This window comes from Eucyclogobius newberryi, unplaced genomic scaffold (assembly GCF_026437365.1).
Source record: "Eucyclogobius newberryi isolate DKJ021-1_F unplaced genomic scaffold, fEucNew1.0.hap1 SCAF_20, whole genome shotgun sequence".
Classification (NCBI taxonomy): Eukaryota; Metazoa; Chordata; class Actinopteri; order Gobiiformes; family Gobiidae; genus Eucyclogobius; species Eucyclogobius newberryi.
Genome location: NW_027315835.1, coordinates 6,289,105 through 6,312,528, shown reverse-complemented (window position 1 = coordinate 6,312,528; position 23,424 = coordinate 6,289,105). Strand labels below are relative to the sequence as shown.

The following is a 23,424-nucleotide window of genomic DNA, read 5'->3' as shown; positions in this document are numbered from 1 at the left end:
TCCAAGCGTGGCATTAAACATATTTATTTCCATACTTAATGCACCTTTTCTGGCTGAACAATAAAGTATAATGATTTTAACCAACGCAATAATCAAACACTAAATACAATACAACTGAAATCCACAGTTTTTATAATGAAAAAATATATAAAATTACATAATTTAACACATTCAGTCCAAATTAGCCTTAATTAAGTCTCTGTTAAGGTTCTATTTTGGTTAATATCTTGAGGCATGAACACATTTCCCTTAACGTAACACAATTATATCGATATTGCAGTGAATAAGAGCCATATCGCAATCTGTACCGGTTTTGCTCAGCCCTAAACTTAGCATCTCAAGTCGTTCCAACTCCAACCACTTTGGGAACAAAAATCTATTTACGAAATGTGATTGAAAACATTAATAAGTGACGCACCTTCCTCTTTGAATCCGTCACGTCTCCTCATCATCCTCCTTCTTTCCAACGCGGCGCTTTCCGACAGCTACTTCGTTAAACCCGCTGTAAAAACATGACAAACTGCAGACGGACGGCAACCTTTAAGAATGCGACGCCGTATTTCGCCCGTAAATAAACGGCGAGAGCGCGGATTTTACAGATAATTGACACCGCTCGGGGGGAATACGGAAAAAACTTAAATTTGGAGAAATCAATTTGAAACTCGCGGTGTCGTTAACTCACATAAATGTGCGAAGAAAACGCATTCCAAGTTTTTTTTCTTGCGTTGTGTTTTTGTAGAGAAATAAGGCGTTTAATGTGTAAAAACGGCCAAAACTGCAAATATTTGTGACATTTAAATATGAAAAATTGACAGAAAAGGTTAAAAATGTTTGCATCATTTTGTTGACACATTAGTATTTTGTACCGTATTTTCCGGACAATAGGTTTTCATAGTTTTGGCCGGGGTGCGACTTATACTTACATTTACACTTATATACTTATACTCCGGAGCAACTTAAATATGATATTGTTATTTTTACGATTGCAACTGCATTTCATACTTATATATGTTTTTTCTTCCCTATTATGCATTTTTTGGCTTATAGTCCGGAAAATACAGTATTTAAGGAAACTAGACAGAAACTAACCCTTCAAAATTTGTTTAAAACTTCAATAAATCAGGCTTAGAATTAGATAAACTAATCCTAAAAACGGCCAAAACTGCACAAATCTGAAAAAATGGACAGAATTTTTTTTGCATCATTTTCTTGACACATTAGATATAAAACTAAATGTACAGAGAGGATTTTGTATTTTGTGTTTAGTATTTAAGGAAACTAAATTTGACAGAAATTTCTTGTAAAAATTCAAAATTTGCTTAATTTTTTTGGTTTAAAACTTTAATAAATCAGGCTTGGAATTAGATATAAACATATCCTTAAGTAAAATATAGTCAAATCTGTCCAAATATTGTTCAGGTCAACATTGTAACGTTTGGTGTGTTTCGGAGCTACTTTAAGGCCTAATCTTTCGAAATATCATATGTTGAGAGCGCAAACTGAGATAAAAAAACACAAATGTTGAAACTTACCGTTGTTTGTTTGTCTGCGATCGGCTCCACAAACTCGTCACATTCATCGCGCGGTTTAAAACGACAATCGCGACTCACGGTCTTGAATACAAAGTTACAAAAATGACCCAGGGTTTAATTATTCAAATTTTATTCTTTGAAATCACCGAGTAACAAAATATGAACCGATTAATATGAAATCTAGAGGCAAAAGTTTGATCCGCAGGACGAGGAACTTCTTCATCGGAACGTTCGATATTCCGACGGATGGAGGCGGAGCCAAGTCAACCGTGACGCATTTTCAACGAAGGAGTCTTTACGATCCGGAAATTAAGAGACGATTTTGAAAGTTTGTTTGCTTTTCCTTGATAAAGGATCGAAAGGACAATAATTTCCAGCCTCAAAATTGTATTCGAGCTTCACAAAAGGCTGTAAAAGTATGCAATACATCTGAATAAAAACAAAAAAATGATTCTGGGAGGAGCCTTTCTTTTAGTATTCGTCCAATTTGAGGCCGTAACTAACGATTATTTCAGTAGTCGACCAGGGAAACGATCATTAAGATGATTTTTAACACATTTTTGATAAGAAAAAGCTTCTTGACGGATAATATTTCAGAATAAAGTGTATTATTTTGGCAATTTGTTTTAATAACGATGCCGTCTCTGTTATAAACCGTCTTTTGGCGCGTGTTTTAGAGTCCGAATACTCAAAAAAACGACTATTAAAGTAGCCAGCGATCGTTTTAATGTCCGATTAGTCACGATTATTCCGATTAATCGCTTCACAGTTAAAAATCAACACTTTAAAATAAACAAATTAACATGTATCCATCCGGGTGGTTTTTACGTCATATTTTGTGTTCTCCGGTGGAATCGCGTCACGCTCCACGTAACCTTTGCCTCGGTTTCGTGACGAGTGATGGTTTTTTAAAGAGTCTTACAGTTTGGCGGCGCGAGGGGCGGAGCCGGGCGAGCGCAGGGTTCTGTAAATGAACGGGTAAAGGGCGAGTTCAGGGCGTCGCCCGGGGCAGCGCTGCACGTGGGCCACGTAGTACTGTTCCAGAAGAGAGTAGACCTCACCTGAGGAAGAGAGGGAGGAGAGAGGGAAGGAGGGATGATGGAGGAGAGGGAAGGAGGGATGATGGAGGGAGAGAGGGAGGAGAGAGGGAAGGAGGGATGATGGAGGAGAGAGGGAAGGAGGGATGATGGAGGGAGAGAGGGAGGAGAGAGGGAAGGAGGGATGATGGAGGAGAGAGGGAAGGAGGGATGATAGAGGGAGGGGGAGGAGGAGCGAGGGAAGGAGGGATGATGGAGGGAGAGAGGGAGGAGAGAGGGAAGGAGGGATGATGGAGGAGAGAGGGAAGGAGGGATGATAGAGGGAGGGGGAGGAGGAGCGAGGGAAGGAGGGATGATAGAGAGAGGGGGAGGAGAGAGGGAAGGAGGGATGATGGAGGGAGAGAGGGAGGAGAGAGGGAAGGAGGGATGATGGGAGAGAGGGGGAGGAGAGAGGGAAGGAGGGATGATGGAGGGAAGAAGAAGAAGGGGAGAGATGATGGAGGAAAAGAGAGCGGGGGAGGAAGAGTGAAAGAGACCGCGGTCAGAGATGGACAGAGAGGGAACAATGGATAAGATAAGAAAGAAGGAGCAATAAAGAGATGGTGATAAAGAGGGATAACAAGAGAAAGGGTGGAAGAGGATAGACAAAGACGGAAGGAGAAGAAAGGGAGAGAAAGGAGAGGGAGAAAAGGATGGAAAGGGCGAAGGTGAGAGAGAAAAAAGGAGGATTGAAGGGAGAGAGGGGGAAATGGAAAGGGAGAAAAAGATTGAAAGAAAGAAGGTGGAAGGGAGTGAAAGAAAGGAAAGGAAGGTTGGATGGAGAGGGAAGGGGAGAGAGGGGGGAGGGATATAAGGAAGGGTAGAAAGGAGAGAGTTAGACGTGACCTTAAAGGACACATATTATGCAAAATATACTTTTTTTCCTCTCTCTTTTGACCCTGTTCTCACACTGTCCCTCGTCACAAACTCAGCTGGAGCACATTCAGCTTCATTCACAGAAAGTCCTCTCCCTCCGAGCCTCAGAAACACTCCGTTCTGAGCATTTCTCCCGTCTAATCACGATCATGACGATGGCGTGGCTTCGTAGCATCCCCGAGGATGTTTATTATGTTATGTTGTTTATTATTAACCTGTGTAATTCCCTCTTCCCTTTTGAAGTTCTGAAACATGAGATGCCAAACTAAAGGTACTCCAGAGCATGTTTCAAGGCTGATAACGATACAAATGATGCATAATAGTTGTCCTTTAATACCAACACAGGTCTAATAAAGCATTTAAAGGACACATTATACTATTATACATTAGACGAATCCTGTGGTTATGGCGGGCAGAGAAAACATCCAAGCCACAGCTCTAAACAAAGCATTAGAAAGTGTGACTGTTGTTTTTTCTTGAACAGGCGGTGTATTTCTCATTGGTTTTATTGTTTGTGACCTTTTATTTGGCATTCCACGTTACTCTACTACTACTGGCAGCAGGGGGAATGACAAAGAAGCTAGCTTGCCCCGACAAGCCGAAGTAAACACACAGTTGTAATGAACGTGATTTGAAATGTATAATATAATAATGTATTTACAGAAAAGCACACATGACTTTCTCTCGGTCGGGCGTTCCCTCATGAGGATGTGTGTTTGCGCTCCATCTAGAGGCAGCAGAGGGAATGACTACGGGGAAATAAACAAAAGCATGTGGTCGTAATTAATGTGATTTGAAATGTATAATATAATACTGTATTGACTGAAAAGCACACACGACTTTCTCTCGGTCGGGCGTTCTCTCGTGAGGATGTGTATTTGCGCTCCATCTAGTGGCAGCGGGGGGAACGACAAAGCGCTCTTAAGCAAAAGCTAGCTTGCCTTGACACGCCGACGTAAACACGCAGTTGTAAAGAACGTGATTTGAGTGAGAAATGTATAATATAATAATGTATCTACTGAAAAGCACACACGACTTTTACTCGGTCGGGCGTTCCCTCGTGAGGATGTGTGTTTGCGCTCCATCTAGTGGCAGCAGAGGGAATGACTACAGGGAAATACACAAAAGGATGAGGTTGAAACGAAGGTGATTTGAGTCAGAGACGCTCAGAACGAGTCACAAATGAGGAAAAGTGTTTTTTGAGGCTCAGACAGAGAGGACTTACTGAACAGGAATCATCGTAAGCGTAAACGAAGCTCAACACACAACGTACGGCCCGTTTTGCCTGAAGGATACTCGGGGTTTTGACACGATTTCCAGCGAGTTCAGGGGAGAACGCCCGGGATGGCACGGCATGGCTTTGATCGTGCCGTTTCCAGTGGTTTCACCTCATTAACCCTTCACCTCAGCGGCGTTCGTGGCCCCGCGGTGCCCGAGGTCTCACGCTCCGTCACACTCCATCGTAGCACGAGCGCTTTACCTGACCCGGTTTTAGATGTCGCCTGGGCCTGAGCGGCTCTTACATCATTCGGCTCCAGGGATGTCACAGTATCACACGGGCGCCGCGATTATCGAGAGGAAACGTTGATCTAGAAACGGTCACGCGTGGTCTGACTTTGATTTGCACCGTTAACTATTTTTGGAGTTTGTATGAAATAAATAAACTGGATTCTAAATATTTTTGGTAATCGTTTGTCTTTCTGACTTTCACTTGACTCCTGTCTAACCCTGGTTTATTCCTGCTATAGACCCTGCTGTTTTAGTCCGGTTTAAGTCCGGTTTAAGTCCTGTTCAAGTCCTGTTTTAGTCCTGTTTTAGTCCGGTTTAAGTCCTGTTTAAGTCCTGTTCAAGTCCTGTTTAAGTCCTGTTTAAGTCCTGTTCAAGTCCTGTTCAAGTCCTGTTTAAGTCCTGTTTAAGTCCTGTTTTAGTCCGGTTTAGGTCCGGTTTAGGTCCGGTTTAAGTCCGGTTTAAGTCCGGTTTAAGTCCGGTTTAACTGCGGTTTAAGTGCGGTTTAAGTCCTGTTTCAGTCCGGTTTCAGTCCGGTTTCAAGTTGGTTTTAAGTCCGGTTTTAAGTCCAGTTAAAGTCCGGTTTCAGTCCGGTTTTAAGTCCGGTTTTAAGTCCGGTTTAAGTCCGGTTCAAGCCCAGTTTCAGTCTTGTTTCAGGCGTTATTTACTTGTGTTTTATTCCTGCTTTAGTCATAATTTAGTCCCGTTTTAGTCTTGTTTTTGTTGTCATTTAGTTTTATTTCAGTCTTGTTTTTAGTATCGTTTTAGTCTTGTTTTAGTGATAATTTTTAGTCTCGTTACTGTTGTGATTTAGTCTCATTTCAGTCCTGCTATAGACTTGTCCTTTTCCTGTTTTAGTCGCCTAATCCGGCTTCAGTCCCGCTTCAGTCCAGTTTCAGTCCGGTTTCAGTCCGGCTTCAGTCCGGCTTCAGTCCCGCTTCAGTCCAGGTTCAGTCCCTCTTCAGTCCAGGTTCAGTCCCTCTTCAGTCCCGCTTCAGTCACGGTTCAGTCCCGCTTCAGTCCAGGTTCAGTCCCGCTTCAGTCCAGGTTCAGTCCCTCTTCAGTCCAGGTTCAGTCCCTCTTCAGTCCCGCTTCAGTCACGGTTCAGTCCCGCTTCAGTCCAGGTTCAGTCCCTCTTCAGTCCAGGTTCAGTCCCTCTTCAGTCCAGGTTCAGTCCCGGTTCAGTCCCTCTTCAGTCCCTCTTTAGTCCCGCTTCAGTCCAGGTTCAGTCCCTCTTCAGTCCAGGTTCAGTCCCGGTTCAGTCCCTCTTCAGTCCCTCTTCAGTCCCGCTTCAGTCCAGGTTCAGTCCCGCTTCAGTCCAGGTTCAGTCCCTCTTCAGTCCCTCTTCAGTCCAGGTTCAGTCCCGGTTCAGTCCCGCTTCAGTCCAGGTTCAGTCCCTCTTCAGTCCCGCTTCAGTCCAGGTTCAGTCCCTCTTCAGTCCAGGTTCAGTCCCTCTTCAGTCCAGGTTCAGTCCCTCTTCAGTCCCGTTTCAGTCCCGGTTCAGTCCCGCTTCAGTCACGGTTCAGTCCCGGATCAGTCCCGGTTCAGTCCCGGATCAGTCCCGGTTCAGTCCTGCTTCAGTCCCGCTTCAGTCCCGCTTCAGTCCTTACCGACGGTGGCCCGTTGGCGACAGAGGAAGCCGTGGACTTTGTGCACGTCTGACATGAGCTGCGAGTCTCCGAAGGTGAAGTAGGCCACGTCTCGGCCCGCCTCTGCAGCGGCGCACATCTGGAGCAGAGCTGAGCACAAACACACAGCAAAATCAACAACAACAACAACAACAAGTCCAAGGCGCGTCACACGAGACAGATGTGGCTAACGTCCAAATACACCAGAGTTTGGCATGATACTCCTGGTGGAATATTCCGGTTAATTAAAGGACACAATATGTATTATTTGTGTTATTCGTGGCAGTTAAACCTTCTCCTGCACCTTTACTTTAGCGCACATTTTTTCAGAACGTAAAATAACGTATGTACTGAAAACCCCACACGACTTTCTCTCAGTCAGGCGTTCCCCGTGTTAGCACTCCAACTACTGGCGGCAGAGGGAACTACCACGGGAGAAATTGACAAAAACGATCGCTCAGAACGTGTTTAGTGACCGTTTATGGGCATCGAAACGGCACGGGCGACCTCCAGATCTCCATCGTTGACGTCACAAATCTGCAAAATCGTAAAGCGTGTTAGTGTTTTTGAGAGGCTCAGAGAAGACGAGCTCGTAAACCGGAGTGCTAACGGCGCCGAACGCGACTCCGGGTGCGCTTCTGATGAGGGAATGGCGGCTAAAAGCTCAAAAAATGTGTGTCCGAACCCCAAACCGCATGCTTTTGACTTCCCAAAGGTGGAACCACGGCAACGACGACGACAACAACGACAACAACAACGACTGAAGCATCAGCAAAAGTTAAAAGTTTGTGAGTTGTCGCGTAGAATTTGCGCGTTCGTACTCTCGGCCGGTGTTCTGTACAGCCGACCTCAGCAGAACCCGGTGACCAACGGCGACACGCCAACGTAATAGATCTTCGTCTCGCTCGCCGTAATTCAAAGAGAGGCCAGGAGCTCCCCGGGAGACGTATTAATATTTAAACGCTCTTTAAATACAAGCGGCTAATACGTGCGGGCTACGTTTACCGGCGATAACGCGGCGGCGCCTTTCGGAACGGGCCCAATGGGCGCATCCGGACCAGTTGTTTAGTGAGTTTTTACATGCGAGTTGATTGATTTCGCGGTTCGCACGGTGGAAATTACTCTTTCTGGGACGTGTCATTAGACAGACAGTGGGTGGCGGCTCCTATAGACGAGGATAATTAATATAATGTAATGGTCACTGGGTCATTGACAGTGCATTAGATTAGCCTGTTGCTCTGAACGAAAGGCGACACGCTCCAATCCAAGTCCAATTTTAGTCGTGAAGCGCGATTAAAAACAACAGACAACGATAAAACACAGAGACATAGTGGCGTTTCACCGCAACAAGCAGCGGATTTACGGTTTTTACATTTTTGTAAAGTGGCCGCGTGACCACAAACTGGACAATACAGGAATACTCAAACACGCCGGAATCAAGCTAAATTTGTAAGATTAAAAGCTCATGAAACTCCATTTAGCGTAATATGTTTTCAAATGGTGACAAACAGCGTTCAAATTCAGGCTCAAAACCACAACTTCTCTTTTAAAATCAATCTTCACAATGATTATTTACGTTTTTATTCACTTTAAACTGACTTTTTTGAGCTTTTAACGTCGTTCCCTTGTCAAAAACATACCCAGAGTTGTATCCAGCTTCATTCGCGGTTGTTTCGTTCATACTGTTCACGATGTCGTCTTTCGCCTCAGAAATCACTCCGTTTCAATTTTCCCAGCTTGTTACGTCACAGATGAGAAAAGATAAAGGTTTTTAAGTTTGTAAACCGTCGCCGGACTCATTCTGCGGTCAAACCGGTATAAGTCCGGTTTAAGTCCGAGTCCGGTTTGAGTCCGGTTTGAGTCCGGTTTAAGTCCGGTTTAAGTCCGGTTTAAGTCCGGTTTAAGTCCGGTTTAAGTCCGGTTTTATTCCGGTTTTATTCCGGTTTTATTCCGGTTTTTAGTCCTGTTTTTTAGTAGTTTTTTGTCTGTTTTTGTCATAATTTAGTCTTGTTTTAGTCCCGCTTTAGTCCTCTTTTAGTCTATTTTTAGTCCTGTTTTAGTCTCGTTTTAGTTGTGATTTAGTTTTGTTTTAGTCATAATTTAGTCTTGTTTTAGTCATAATTTAGTCTTGTTTTAGTCTCGTTTCAGTCCTGCTATAGACCCGTCCTTTCCCTTTTTTGGTTCCTTGTTTCAGTTGTAATTTAGTCTTATTTTAGTCATAATTTAGTCTTGTTTTAGTCATAATTTAGTCTTGTTTTAGTCTTGTTTCAGTCCTGCTATAGACCTGTCCTTTCCCTGTTTTAGTTTCATCACATAACATATTGTGCTACACCTTTTCCTTCTGGCGTAGTTTGTCTGGTTTAGAAAGCGTAAGTATTAGACATGACGGGGCCGTAGTAGACTCCAGACTTTATCATATTTCCAAACCTCGACTTTGCACCGAAATCCTGCTCTCGCTTCGCCCCGACGCCATTTTCCCACGTCGCATCCGATAATTGGCCCGATCTTTCCCATTACTCTGAGCCGTCAGCGCCGCTCAGGTGCGTGCCGCCGTAAAGCGCCGGACGATAAAGCGGGCGTGGGCACTTCCCCTCCTAGACCGATGGGACTCCGGCCGCCATCGATCCCGCCGCTAATGAAACGCGCGTCCACTTTGGCGCCTTATCAATGGGAGGGGAGGCGCCCGGAGCGGCTTAAGTAAATGTCCGCGCCGCCCGGAGATGAATGGAGCGGCGGCGGTTGGGTCAAGGGTGCTCCGTCTTCTTCGCCGCGCGGCGTTTTTCGGCGGATGGGTTAAAATGTCCGATAAAAAAAAGCGACGTGAAGGATGTTTGTGGCGTCGACCTGGCGCTACCTTCGACGAGATCGTGCGGTTTGTTCTACAGAAGATGATAACGTCCTGGTTTAGATCCAGTGGTACTCGGAACGCCAAATATTACCTTAGGTGCTACATGGCGTGAAAAAGTTTGAGAATCTAAACGATAAATCTCATAAGCTAGATTGATATTACAGCGCTAAAAAGGTCAGTTTAAGTTACATTTTTAGCTTTAGTTTGGGCCAATTGCAGCAGCCATTTGAACTGCTATGATGCTAACACGGCTACGTTGTTAGCAATTATTAAAGGAGACGTATTACGCTTTTGTCCAGGTGCTTATCGTTGAATTAGAACAAGTGGATCACCAATTTACATTGATCCAAAACGGCTTTGAAATGAAAACGGGTTCATCGACTTCCTGTTCTGAACTGATAAGCCCCGCCTCCTCATAGTGACATTTCACCGTAACAAGCAGCAGACAGTCGTTTACATGTTTCGACATTCTAGAACTCAATACGTGTCATTCTGAGTCTTATTTATAATAAGAGTCTTCAATGTAATAATCCCAACTAAGTACAAGGATGTGGGCGGGGATAGGGGGTAGGTGAAAACAGGAATATTCGGGGCACTCGAGCATCAGTTGCAGGACAAAAGGGATGCAGGAATCAAAAACACATTTTATGATGTGAAAACAAGGTTAAAAGATCATTAAAGTCGATTTTAGTGTAGGTACCGACGGTACCGACAGACTTCTTTCTTTTTGGTAAATTCCTTTCTCCTTTTGTTGTGAAAAAGATCACGTAGCCCAGCTTTGACGAAACGTTTTTGGAGCTTTTTTGCTCCGCGAGTTGGAAAGGGCGAGGTCACTCCATTTTACAACCATCATTTTATCAAAATCAACGTATTTGTTCAAACAGAATAGTTTATTTCACGTGGGCATATTTCTGTAACAATTCAAGACCCTCCAGTGCATTGATACGTGCTCGATATCTGCTGCTGGAGACGGAAACACTTATGTGAAGATGTGATATGTGTATTTATTGTATTGGGTGTCCTCGGTGTACTCTGTGTATTCAGTGTATTCAGTGTACTCAGTGTACTCAGTGTACTCAGTGTACTCGGTGTACTCGGTGTACTCGGTGTGTCCGGTGTACTTGGTGTGTTCGGTGAATACGGTGTACTCGGTGTATTCAGAGTACTCGTGTCCTCGGTGCACTCGTGTATTCGGTGTATTTGGTGTGTTCAGTGTACTCAATGTACTCGGTCAGTATTCGGTGTGTTCACCTTTGAGTCTGGCGTCGCCTCCAAACACGCCGCAGCCCCAGTTTCCAGTGGCAACAGCAGAGAGAGTCTCAGGGGGCTCCTCCGGCCGAGCGAAGCCACAATACGCCTGAAAGTTCAACAAGAAGACCAGAGAGGTCAGAGATGAGAGGTCAAAGTCGAGAAGTCAGAGACGAGAGGTCAGAGATGAGAGGTCCGAGAGGTCTGAGTCAAGAAGTCAGAGACGAGAGGTCAGAGGCGAGAGGTCAGAGGCGAGAGGTCAGAGACGAGAGGTCAGAGGCGAGAGGTCAGAGGCGAGAGGTCAGAGGCGAGAGGTCAGAGGCAAGAGGTCAGAGAAGTCAGAGTGGAGTGTCTGCTATTTAACAGAAATTATATTCAAATTTCTTCCTGCAAAGTCTGACCGAGGATCGTCTGTTGACCTCTCAAAAACCCATCCAAATAATGGCTTGGAGTTCACGTGGCTCGATCACGCGGCTCAATCTCGCTCTTTCGATTAGCTGTCCAGCACTAGACGATACCGACCGATTCAACGATCAAGGACAAAGTAATAGACGTTCAGGCTAAATCTGAAAATGCACCAATTTGACAGGAAGTGCGACTTTTGAGTTGGACAATTTTGTGTCATGTGATTTGATTTCATTGGATGTTTTGCTCGGTTTTAATTTATTTTGCGCTGTGTCATGTTAAATGTTCAGTTTTGATGTTTTATACATTAAAAAATTGTGAAAAGATCAAATAAATCCAGCCGAACAATACAAGCCGACACGTGGAAGCGAATATATGCAACAAGAACGATTTGTTTTTTTTATTATTAAACGCTGCGCTTTGTGGTGAGATATGAAGATTGAAGCACTCGTTGAACGGCTGCATGTTGATACGATTAAGGGCAGAGATGACAGCGTCCGGACGTGGATTGATCTGAAGATGGAGAATTACTCAAAACTGTCAAAAAAAACCTCCCTTCAGTTTGACGGAGACATGAACGCTTCCACGTCTTTATTTGGGATTGTACACTCCATTTATGGCTCTTACCTCGTCTCTCATAAGGTACTTTCTGTTTAACGGATTAAAAAAACTGCAATACATTTGGTACTAATCGAAGCAAAACAATGACAAAAACGGATTCATTTTCAACGAGTTCCAATTTGTCGTTACGTTTTGTCAAATGTTTTGCGATAAACACATTATTCAGTCAAAATAGCCAACATGAGTTCAAAGACGACACGTTGTAATTGACATATGATTAAGTACTTTAATCTAATCATTAATTTGATATTGTGAAAAGCAAAGATCAGTGTCTGTCTTTAAAAATGCTTTGTTGCCCTTTAGTTCCACTCTCATTCATAAAATATGCAATCAATTGTTGTCAAAAGTGTGAACAATTATGTCATTGTTTTGCCTAAAATGTTTCACAGTACGGCATTTACAACTTATCTATCTCCATGGAGACAAGTAGGTAACGTCACCGGGCCAAACTACAAGTCATATCTGCTCCATAAATCATCTTCAGAAACGTTGCATTGAGCATTTCTCAGTCTAATTTTAAAAAGGTGTAATTTCCTCTGCCGCCACCAGGTGGACCCAAAGCTCAGTCAGATCCGGGGAAACGTCAAAAAAACAAATGTAATTTTCTTTCTAGTACTAAAACAGAGAGATGCCAAACTAAAGGTACTCAAGAGCACGTTTAAAGGCTGATAACAATACACATAATGCATACCGTATTTTCTGGACTATGAGTCGCACCAGCCAAAAAATACATAATAGAAGAAAAAAACATATATAAGTTGCACTGGAGAATAAGTCGCATTTTTGGGGGAAATGTATTTGAGAAAGACCAAGAACAGACATTTCCTCTTGAAATGCAGTTTAAAATAATAACAGATGAGAGAACATGGTGAATAGGTGTACGTCAGGCACAGGCACAGACAGAACTGTGGTAAGTGTCTGGTATGTTAACGTAACATATGAACAGTTATTCAGATAACTATAGCATAAAGAACATGCTAACAAGTTTAGCAAAGCATCAGTTTTACCCCAAATCACTAAATCCATTGAATTCTTCTTCCTCTGAGTCACTTCTAAACAACTCCACAAACTCCAGAGGAAGAGGAAGTGCAGATTCTTCTTCTGCGTCGCTTTGAGCCTAGAGCGCCCTCTTGTGGTTGCCAGTGTGAAAATAACGAATAATGTCACATATAAGTCGCTCTGGAGTACAAGTCGCACCCTGGCCACAACTATGAAAAAAGGTGCGACTTATAGTCCGTAAATTACTTCATAGTCACCGTAGGCTCCACAACCTTCAGGGTAGTAGTCGTGGTAGTGGTAGTAGTAGTAGTGGTCGTAGTAGTAGTGGTAGTAGTAGTGGTAGTAGTAGTGGTAGTAGTAGTGGTAGTAGTGGTAGTAGTGGTCGTAGTAGTAGTAGTAGTGGTGGTAGTAGTAGTAGTAGTAGTAGTAGTAGTAGTAGTAGTAGTAGTAGTAGTAGTAGTAGTAGTAGTAGTAGTAGCAGCAGCAGCAGCAGTAGCAGCAGCAGTAGCAGCAGTAGCAGTAGCAGTAGCAGTAGCAGTAGCAGTAGCAGTAGTAGTAGCAGTAGCAGTAGCAGTAGCAGCAGCAGCAGCAGCAGCAGCAGCAGCAGCAGTAGCAGTAGCAGTAGCAGTAGCAGTAGTAGTAGTAGCAGTAGCAGTAGTGATAGTACAAACACCTTATTAAGTTCTCTGTTGACTTTGTCCAGTTTGAATTGCTCGATTGAAGTCTTGAACTGCAGAGCGTCGATGGCCACGATCTCCGAGCACCTTCTCTGCCACTCGTCTCTGATAAACACACAAAACATGACGATACATCATATTCAGACGATATCCATGTTTCCCCGATGTGTCGCTCTCTTGAAGTACCTCGGAGCAGTGTCGCAGTGTCTCCCGGCCCATTTGTACGTCTGAGAGTACCCGGTGTATTTGCTGAACTGCTGTGTTCCTGCAAGAGACAAACAGGACAAAATACTTATATATGTAGAGAAAAGTATTGATACGTTGAGAAATAAGGCGAGGCACTATAGGTGAAAAGGAAAAAAACTTAAATAGTTAAACGTTTAAAAAAAACTTAAACGTTTCGTGTCGTTTAATAAATGTAAGAAACTAATGTATTACAGGTTTTTCATCACGTCATGTTTTCAGATAGAAATAAAGCATTTTATGTGTAAAAACTCCACATATTTGGGACATTTGAATCTGAAAAATGTACAGAACCAAGTTTAAATGTCTTGGTTCTTTTTGCCGACACAGTAAATACAAAAAACGGAGATTTCTTTATTTCTTATTTTGTTTTTGGGTAAACTCGACCTGACTGAAAAACTGTCTGCTTTCTAAAATAAATAAAATAAATAAAATAAATAAAATAAATAAAATAAATAAAATAAATAAAATAAATAAAATAAATAAAATAAAATATTGGCAAACATAATTAAAGGCGGCCTCTGTTGCTTCTCTACAGGAAGAGCTTCCACCGGCTTGTCTTTATGAAGATACCGTTTTTCCGTGAACGTTGCACAGTATTTAGCCCCGCCTTATGTGTTCAATCAACCAATCACAGCATTCCTTCTTCCCAATCGTCGACAACACATTCGGGCCGACTTCTAATCAACAGAAACGCTTCTCCCAGAAGACATTTGGCTTTTTCTTTGCTGCGACAATTTGCGTAACGATTTGTGTAACGATTTGCTAACCTTTTCAGCTGGTAAACTGTTCTAATATTTTGAAAGTCAAACGTTTTAGGATGATAAAGTTCAATCACGACGAGAGTCATCGATGGTTGTGTCGCGTGTCTAATGGTAAATCGATGACAGTTACAGCAGAGGTTTAAGTGACAAGAACAAACTGCTGCTCAAGTTTAGGCACGATAAATGGACAAAATAACAATTACTCAATTATTCTTTCAGAGATTGTCTTTAACCTCGTTGTTTGCCTTTTCTGTATTTACTCATTGTGTAAGACGTTCTTCCATATATCCTCTGTTTAGTTTAACAAATCCAACAGTAACATTACCACAGCTCATGACAGCAACTAAAGATTATCTCAGAGATCGACTTGTTAGTGGTTATTTTATATTTTTTATTTGTTGACTGGTCAAACAAATACTTGTACTGCACACTGCAAGTTTTTATAAATGTTTAACTAAATAAAAGTTGAAATATCTTGATTGAAGGCATCTAGATAGAGACTATTTATGAATAAAATGAATTATTGGTGAAAAGAAATTGAAATATTTGACTCCTTTTAAACATTTTGATTGACTTTTTGTTATAAAAAGACTCATATCAGCACTTAATCTATTTGCATTGATTGTTTTGCACTGTTGTTCTCTCCATAATGCAGATTTTTGTATTTATTCTTATGTGAGTATTATTTATCTAACATTTTATTCATTTGTCAATATTTATCCATTTATTTGTATTGATATTTTTTAGAACCCTTTATCATAGTTTATATTGTACTATTATTATTAAATTAGTTTACAGCTTTCCTTCTGCATTACTTCAATACTCGCCAACCAAATAATAATAATAATAATCATGACAATTTTAAAGCAAAATAAAGCTTTTTGTTCAATCCATCGCATAAAAAAACTGACCTAAATGTCAATAACTTAATTTAATCTGGCTGTTTTTGTCACATTTAACTTTATTTTTGTCTTTCAGAAGGTTACGTTTCATAAAGTCGAGGAACAGTCACATGTCAGAGCTCGAGAATGAAAGAATATTAAAAGATTTGATGTTGTTTGACCATAGTCTCAATAATAATAATAATTGTTAAATAATCGTTAAATCGTGATGTTTTTTCTCACAATAACTCTCAAATCTGACACGGCGACGTCACCACTCGCTCTCGACTCCCCTTTAACCTCTCACTTTGCCGAGGCTTGAGCTCTTTGATTAAAATCGTGCCCGGTCGCCATGGTGACGTCAGGTTACGTTCAAACAATGAGCGGCGCCTACACCGGTTTCCATCGAGGTAAAAGCTGCGTAACCCGGGATTCAGCTATTCCATTGTCCCGCGGTGAAAGAAGTACGATCACGTTCAAACGAGCGTTCCATAAAACGTAAAGCGCTAAATACAGACGAATCACAACCATCGACATTCACGGCGCTCAACCTTTTGAATCCAGAGAAATCCCTTTGAGGATGAATTGTTTCAAGGCGACAAATGACTCAAAAGGAGGAAAAACAAAGTCTAAATATCACCGCCCGAATATAGGGTTTTGATTAACATCGATACGTGGAAAGGTTATTTAATTCATGTGTTAATTCATGAGGAATGTTTGTGTGAAATGTTATTTTTATATATTTTGTATTTATCCTACTCCTGATGAAAGACAAAAATAAAAACCTTTCATCCCTTTTAAAATTTTAAAAATAACGTTTTAAAATCTTAAATAATTAAAAAAACATTTGTAAATTGTGATTTTATTTATTTTGTAGCAAATAATAATAATTTACACTGCAAAATTAGTTAAATGAACTCTTAAGTAAGAGTAATAACGAGGACAACTTAATTAACAAATATTATTTCTAACTCTATATCGTGGTTTAATTCAAAATGACTCTGATTAGAGTGATTATTACCGTATTTTCCAGACTATAAGTTGCACCTTTTTTCATAGTTTTGGCCGGGGTGCGACTTATACTTATATACTTATACTCCGGAGCGACTTATATGTGATATTATTTGTTATTTTCACACTTGCAACCGCATTTCATACTCCAGTGACACTTAAATATGTTTTTTTCTTCTCTATTATGCATTTTATGGCTGGTGCGACTTATACTCTGGAAAATACGGTAGTAATGAACACTACTTTAAGTACGTTTGACTCTGTTTTAAGTAAATATCAGTGTCATTATTACACTCATTTAAGTAAATTTATCACTTCAAATGTTGACTCTAAACATGCACAACACGTGTTTATTGCGTGTTTATTACTTGTGCCTGTTTTGGGTTTGATGGAGCCCAGAGGAAACCCACTCGGACACGGGGAGAACATGCAAACCCCACACACCGACACGGGCCCAACGCTGCTTGGGAGACGAACCCGAGACCCCCGACCGGTCCGAGGAGAACGCTGCCACGCTAGCTCTTTGTTCATCTCCCCGACCATCTTGCTGACCATCTCCCCTTCATCCCACTTATACTCCTGACCGCTCGTCTGCCTGCAGCGTCCACCGATCAAACTCAATTCGATTACTCCGGGGCACTGTGGCTAATTCCCCTGCGGCGGCGGCACTGCTATCCATTAGCTTCCTGTCGCTATGCCAAGAATCTGATTTACCGCACGATCACGACGACAAAGCCTGCGTCGGACATTCCTCATTTCCTTAAAGACTGCGCCGTGGATGCGGTTTCATAGCGTGGATGGAGCGGGGGGATGACTGCATTAGCTTAAAAGGGTCCCGCGCAGGTCGTGATGGTGTAATTCATTTCAGGCGGAGTAATAGAGTTAAGTGCATTGGGGGAGAAGAGGGAGGAGCAAGATGGCCGCCAAGAAACGCGAAGGTGACTCGTGACGACGCGGGGACGACGGGGGAAGATGAGGTTACGCAACGGGAAACGGACCAGAAGCTTCGGCCGGCGTTAAAGTCGTCATGACAAAGAGAATCTACTGGTTCCATAATGACACGCAGAGAATATTATTAACTATTATTTTCACACTGGCAACCACAAGAGGGCGCTCTAGACTCTAAGCGACGCAGAAGAAGAATCTGCACTTCCTCTACCTCTGGAGTTTGTGGAGGTGTTTAGAAGTGACACAGAGGAAGAAGAATTCAGTGGATTTAGTGATTTGGGGTAAAACTGATGCTTTGCTAAACTTGTTAGCATGTTCTTTATGCTATAGTTATCTGAATAACTGTTCATATGTTACGTTAACATACCAGACACTTACCACAGTTCTGTCTGTGCCTCATGTAGCTGAAGGTGTTAGCGTTAGCATACGTACACCTATTCACCATGTTCTCTCATCTGTTATTATTTTAAACTGCATTTCAAGATGAAGTGTCTGTTCTTAGTCTTGGATTTTATCAAATAAAAGTCCCCCAAAAATGCGACTTATGTGTGTATTTTTCTTCTCTATTATGCATTTTTTGGCTGGTGCGATTTATACTCCGGAAAATACGGTACATTATTATATTAACACAAGTCTCAGGAACATTTGAACAGATCTATGTAACTCTAGAGCATTTCAGAAGGTCAATGAATCGTTTTCAGGGCAAAGATGGTTATGGTTTAACTTAACCATCCAATCACAGCACAGACTCAGGTTTGATAACTTCTCAGTAAAAATAACAAGCATAAATATTAGTTGTCGATTAAATGGACACGTTTAGTACCTTTTCTACCTTCAAAGCGCTGACAGATTCACACAGTTGTACACAGACCGGTGGATCTCGACCCCTCCAACACCGTTTATGTCAGAATCAGGCTTCAAAACCACCGACCTTCAGATCAGAGGACGAGCACGCTACCAACTGAGCTACTGTCGCCCATAAATAAAGAGAGTACTTTTACTGGCAGGTAGTAAGTACTGTATGAACTCCAATACTAGCCAACTGTATTAGCCCCTCCTCACAGTTGTACAAGGGCAGCGTCAGTGTTTACCGCGATACCGCCGCTTCATGTCGTTAAACATCGTTAATTACAGGAGGACAAAACGGTAAAGCGTCGCGGCGGTCTCGACTCTGTCCCGCCGAAGAGGACCTTAATCTGTCAGTGCGCAGACAGCCATCAGCATCCCGCAGCGTTCAGGCTCAAACCTCCGCTCCGAGCCTGAAGTGGCCCGTCACAATCAAGAGGAACCACATCTGGCGACGCCCAATCAGTGCAAACACCAGACAAGGACGGATACGGGGAGGCACAGGCACCCGCCGAGACCCCGCAGCCCCAAACGAGGCTCTGTCTGTGGGGCGGATTGGCAGAGCCGGCCCCCTGCGGCTGTGGAACTGGTGAGGTCGTATTCTCGCGTCAATATTGTGTGTTTTTCATTTGTTTTTCAATGTATAAACGTATAAACAGAGTGATAACGGGTCATGAACACACGTCGAAGTACAGCGGTAATCCAAAGAAGAGTCAAACGCTCGTTAGCATTTGTTAGCATTCGTTAGCAGCCGTTAAGCAGCCGTTAGCAGCCATGAGTAGGCGTTAGCATTTGTTAGCATTAGTAAGCATTTATTAGCAGCCGTGAGCAGCCGTGAGCAGCCGTTAGCAGCCATTAGCAGCCATTAGCAGCCGTTAGCATTCGTTAGCAGTCGTGAGCAGCCGTTAAGCAGCCGTGAGCAGCCGTTAAGCAGCCGTAAGCAGCCGTGAGCAGCCGTGAGCAGCCGTGAGCAGCCGTGAGCAGCCGTGAGCAGCCGTGAGCAGCCGTGAGCAGCCGTGAGCAGCCGTTAGCATAGCAGCCGCTTGACCCGCTTTGCTCTCCTCCCCCGTGTCTTTGAAAGTACCTGTGACGACGAGGCATTCGTTGTGGTCCAAGACCTCGGTGAAGAGTCGGGACACGATCAGCTCGGGGTTGATCAGGAACCGGATTTCCTCCTGGACCAGGCCCAAGCCGGTGACGCCGCCGCCCACAAACTGGTTGGCGAAGTCCACCTGCAGACGGGCACGGACATGAGCAGCGAGCCTAGCGCAGTGTTTTCAACATTTATTTGTACATATAACGTATTTTCCAGACTATAAGTTGCACCTTTTTTCATAGTTTTGACCTGGGTGCGACTTATACTTATATTTGTACTTAAATGTGATATTATTTGTTATTTTCACACTTGCAACTGCATTTCATACTCCAGTACAACTTACATATGTTTTTTTCTTCTCCATTATGCATTTTTTGGCTGGTGCGACTTATAGTTGGGAAAATACGGTAAATATACTAGGAGTGGGATAATTATTTGAGTTCCCAGACTTGATCCGCAGATTGGATGAGAGCTTTGTTTCTCTAAAAACAGTGTCCAGATAAAACAAATTAATATTTTTCTACAATTAAGGCACAAGAGTTTCAAAATAATTGTCCCGTTTAGTCCAGATTCTGTTAAATTTTTAAAAGCATTTTTAAATCAAAATTCAGCATTTTCATCAATTATACACTTTAATTGTAAATAATCTCCATCTTTTGTCTCTATTTTTCAGTCTTTATTTGGTTGAAAATCGGTTTAAAAAGTGTCAATGTGCAACAGAACTAAAATAATCTGCTGTACATCTGCCTTTTAGCACTGCGTCCACATTGCTTGGCCCTGGAAGGGACGCGACTCGTCCTCGTCCCGGTCGCGGACGTTAGCTTTAACCGCTAGCTCCGTCTCGACGCTCCAGCTCAAAGCGCGGCGTCTTTTTTTGAACGTGTGAAGCGAGCGGCCGGTGTCGACCTCGAGCCCTTTCGCCGCCGCGCTGTCAAAAATCTGTCAAAATAAAACAACAACAACACCAAGACCCCCGGACCCAATCGTGAACCGCTTTCCTCCCGGTGACAGGGCGATAAACTGTTCTGTGACGGGGATTGAAAGGGTTTGGGAGAGAAAAATATGAGTGTTAAGCAAGTGTTATGCTGTCGTTTGTGATTTGTTTTTGAGTTTTTAACCGCTTTAAACTGAAAGACAGACTTAGACGAGGGAAAAGCATTTGAAAAATATTAAAATCGCAATTGATGTTGTGGAAATTTGAAAAAAAAATTAAAATCATGTAAATTGACAGGACTAAAAGGCTGTAAAAAGAGACAGGAATACAAAAAATATAAATAAACGCGTAGTAGAGTCTTTCAAATAAGGATATTAAGTGACATTTTTAGTTGTTTATCTTAATTCACATTTGTGCAAAACTTTAACATCTTTTGAGTGATTACGTCGTCTGAATGTCACGTCGGGGTTATGTATCATTTTATATTGATCTGGAAAAAAATTGTATTCCACTTTTGATTAAATATATACATAAAATATATATATAAATAAGGCTTTCAAGCTTAAGTCCATGAAAATAAACAATACAGGCCCCTAAAGGTGTTTAAATCTATGCTCTAAACTGTTTTATTTTGTTTATTGAGAAGGAATTTAATCTGCTTTTACTCATTTAAATACATTTAAATGAGTTGTTATGCTTTTATTGATGTAATGTGTTGTGGTTTTAATGTATTTTTATGATTGTGACGCATTTTGAGTTGTTTTTTTGCACGATTTGCCCTGGTTTGAGCCCAGTTTTGTCCCCAGTTTTGTCCTGGTTCGAGCCCAGTTTTGTCCCCAGTTTTGTCCTTGTTTGAGCCCAGTTTTGTCCCCAGTTTTGTCCTGGTTCGAGCCCAGTTTTTTCCCCAGTTTTGTCCTTGTTTGAGCCCAGTTTTGTCCACAGTTTTGTCCCGGTTCGAGCCCAGTTTTGTCCACATTACATTCTGATTGATTGGAGACTTTACTTCCATTTTATTTCCTTTGACAGATTTTTTTGTGCGTCCGCTTCATAGAAAACGGGTCGAATAAAGGGTTTACGCCTGCGAAATCTGAACACGAAATCTGAGTTAAAAAGACCCAAAGCTGAGGAGAAGGCGTGTGTTTCCGGGGCCCTCGAGGCCGCGCCCCTCTAAACCAGTGTGCGCTTTGGGACGGTGTGGAGCCTGTGGTCCCTCTGACAGCCTGTCATCTCCACCTCCTCCTCCTCCTCTTCCTCTTCCTCTCCTCCGTCCATCAATCCAACTCTAACCCCCGGGACTCTGGGCTGTCAGGGCCACAAACAAAAGGGGACGGCGGGCGAGAGCGGGGCCCGCTGACAGGGAGGAGAGAGAGAGAATGAGAAAGGGAAAGAGAGAGAACGAGAGTGGGAAGGAGAGAGGGAAGGGCAGGAAAGAAGGGGTGAGGCGAAGAGAGAGAGAGAGGAGTAAGAGAGAAGGCAAGATGAGGGAGAAGGGAGAGGAAGAGAGGAAGAAAGAGAGAACAAGAGAGAAAGAAAGAGAGGACAAAGGAGGGAGAAAGAAAGAATGAAAGGGGATGAGGAGATGGAGAGTTGGGGAGGTAAAGTGAGCGAGAAGGTGAGCAAAGAAAAGGAGGAAGAGAGAAAAAAACAGAGAAAGCGAGAGGAGAGATTAGGTTGAGAGAGAGGAGGGTGAAGATACAGAAGAGAGAGTGAGAAAGAAAGAAAGGAGGGAGAAAGTTAGAAAGAGAGAAAGGAAATACAAGGAAGAGAAAAGGGATCGGGGGAATAGAAAGAGAAGAGCGGGAAGAGATAAAAGCAAGAGTAACAAAGAAAAGAGGGACAAGGAGAGCTAGGGGGAGAGAGAGTGAGTGTGTTGGGACGGGAAAGTGAGAGAGAGAAAGAGAGAGAGAGAAGATGAGATTAGAGAGAGAAAAGAAAAGAAAAGAAAAGGAGAGGAAGAGACATAAACAGATAGTGAAATAGAAAGAGACAAGAGAAGATGGAGAGAAAGGGGAAACAGAGAAGAGAGATTAAGAAAGAAAGAGAGGGAGGGAGAATAAGAGATGAGGAGCGAGAGAAAGAGGGAGGAGGGCATAGGAGAGAGAGAAAGAGTGACAAAAAGAAGGAAAGGGAGAAGAGTGGAAGACCTGGACTTTACCCTTAGATTTAGCGTCAGCGATTCATTTGTAAACCACATGACTACAGGCTCAATAGAGTTCACGAAAGAAAAGAAAGAAGAGGAAAAGAAGAAAGGAAGGAGGGAAGGAGGGAAGGAAGGAAGGAAGGAAGGAAGGAAGGGGGGAGAGTAGTGGAAACAAAGGGAGAAACCGGCTCAGAGGAGGCTCCTAAACCTCCCGAAGAGTCGACGCGGGACGGAAAATGCATGATTTCTAGCACGTCACACACACAAATACAGATACAAGTAGGCTAACGTTTATTAGCATAGCCGCGCAACAATGTGTCTCTATAAGTCCACTCCTGACCACAGTCACACACTTCTGGACACACGGGTTCTTTGGGGACGCGACAGAAGAGAAAGAACCCTTTGTTTTGAGACTTTTTGTCGGCAGTGCCCACAGTGAGCGTGCGGCTTTCGTCCTCAAGAGGGCAGCGGCGACGAAAACCGTTCAACTCGCGATTAGCTTATTCTCGACAGCCCTGAGCTTAAGTATGAGAAGACTTTTCCGAACCTGTAGCATCCCGTATCCGTCGTCTTCAATGGTTCCTTCACACGTGATGTGAAGCCTGGTCAGCTGCTTCTGGGAACTGAGTGGGGGAAAAACAGGGTTAAATAAACAAACGTATTAGCCGTAGCGCATGTTTAGCGACGCTATACCTTTTCCAGTCGACGGGATTCTCCAAACTGCGTCGCGTGAACGTTACGAGTCCGTTCGGCACTGGACGTATCGAGAAATGTACAATTGGAAAGCGTCAGAGCGGCAATTTCAAAGCTTTTCTGTGGTTCTTTACTGTATTATTTCACATGAAACACTAGCGCTGTCAGTTAAGAAAATATCCGGCGTTCAAAGTACCACAGGATCTAATACAGGTCTACTCTTGGACTAGTCTAGAGCTAAAAATGTGGCTAAAACAGGTCTAAAACAGGACTAACAAGTTCTAAACATGTGGACAACATTTACAGCGTCTCACAATCATTGGGCGTTTTAAAATGGCCGCCTCACCAAGTACTACCTGAGGAAATATCTGGCTTTCCAAGTACCACCAAATCTAATCCAGGTCTAGAGAAGGACTATTCTAGAGCTAAAAATGTGGCTAAAGCAGGTCTAA

At 42.9% G+C, this 23,424-nt stretch overlaps 1 protein-coding gene across 1 annotated transcript in view; it reads right to left on the bottom strand.

The window, feature by feature from the left end:
* Nucleotides 1-1,683: 1,683 nt before the first annotated feature.
* LOC140369236 (poly(ADP-ribose) glycohydrolase-like) overlaps nucleotides 1,684-23,424 on the bottom strand; it is a 44,757-nt gene continuing 23,016 nt past the window's right edge. The window contains exons 10-17 of the mRNA XM_072456511.1: nucleotides 22,973-23,033; nucleotides 22,827-22,902; nucleotides 19,194-19,341; nucleotides 13,603-13,681; nucleotides 13,413-13,521; nucleotides 10,718-10,823; nucleotides 6,601-6,729; nucleotides 1,684-2,593 (exon numbers count right to left, since the gene is read on the bottom strand). Coding sequence (XP_072312612.1) covers nucleotides 2,451-2,593; nucleotides 6,601-6,729; nucleotides 10,718-10,823; nucleotides 13,413-13,521; nucleotides 13,603-13,681; nucleotides 19,194-19,341; nucleotides 22,827-22,902; nucleotides 22,973-23,033 — 851 coding nt within the window. The 3' untranslated portion in view covers nucleotides 1,684-2,450. The remainder of the gene's footprint in view (nucleotides 2,594-6,600; nucleotides 6,730-10,717; nucleotides 10,824-13,412; nucleotides 13,522-13,602; nucleotides 13,682-19,193; nucleotides 19,342-22,826; nucleotides 22,903-22,972; nucleotides 23,034-23,424) is intronic.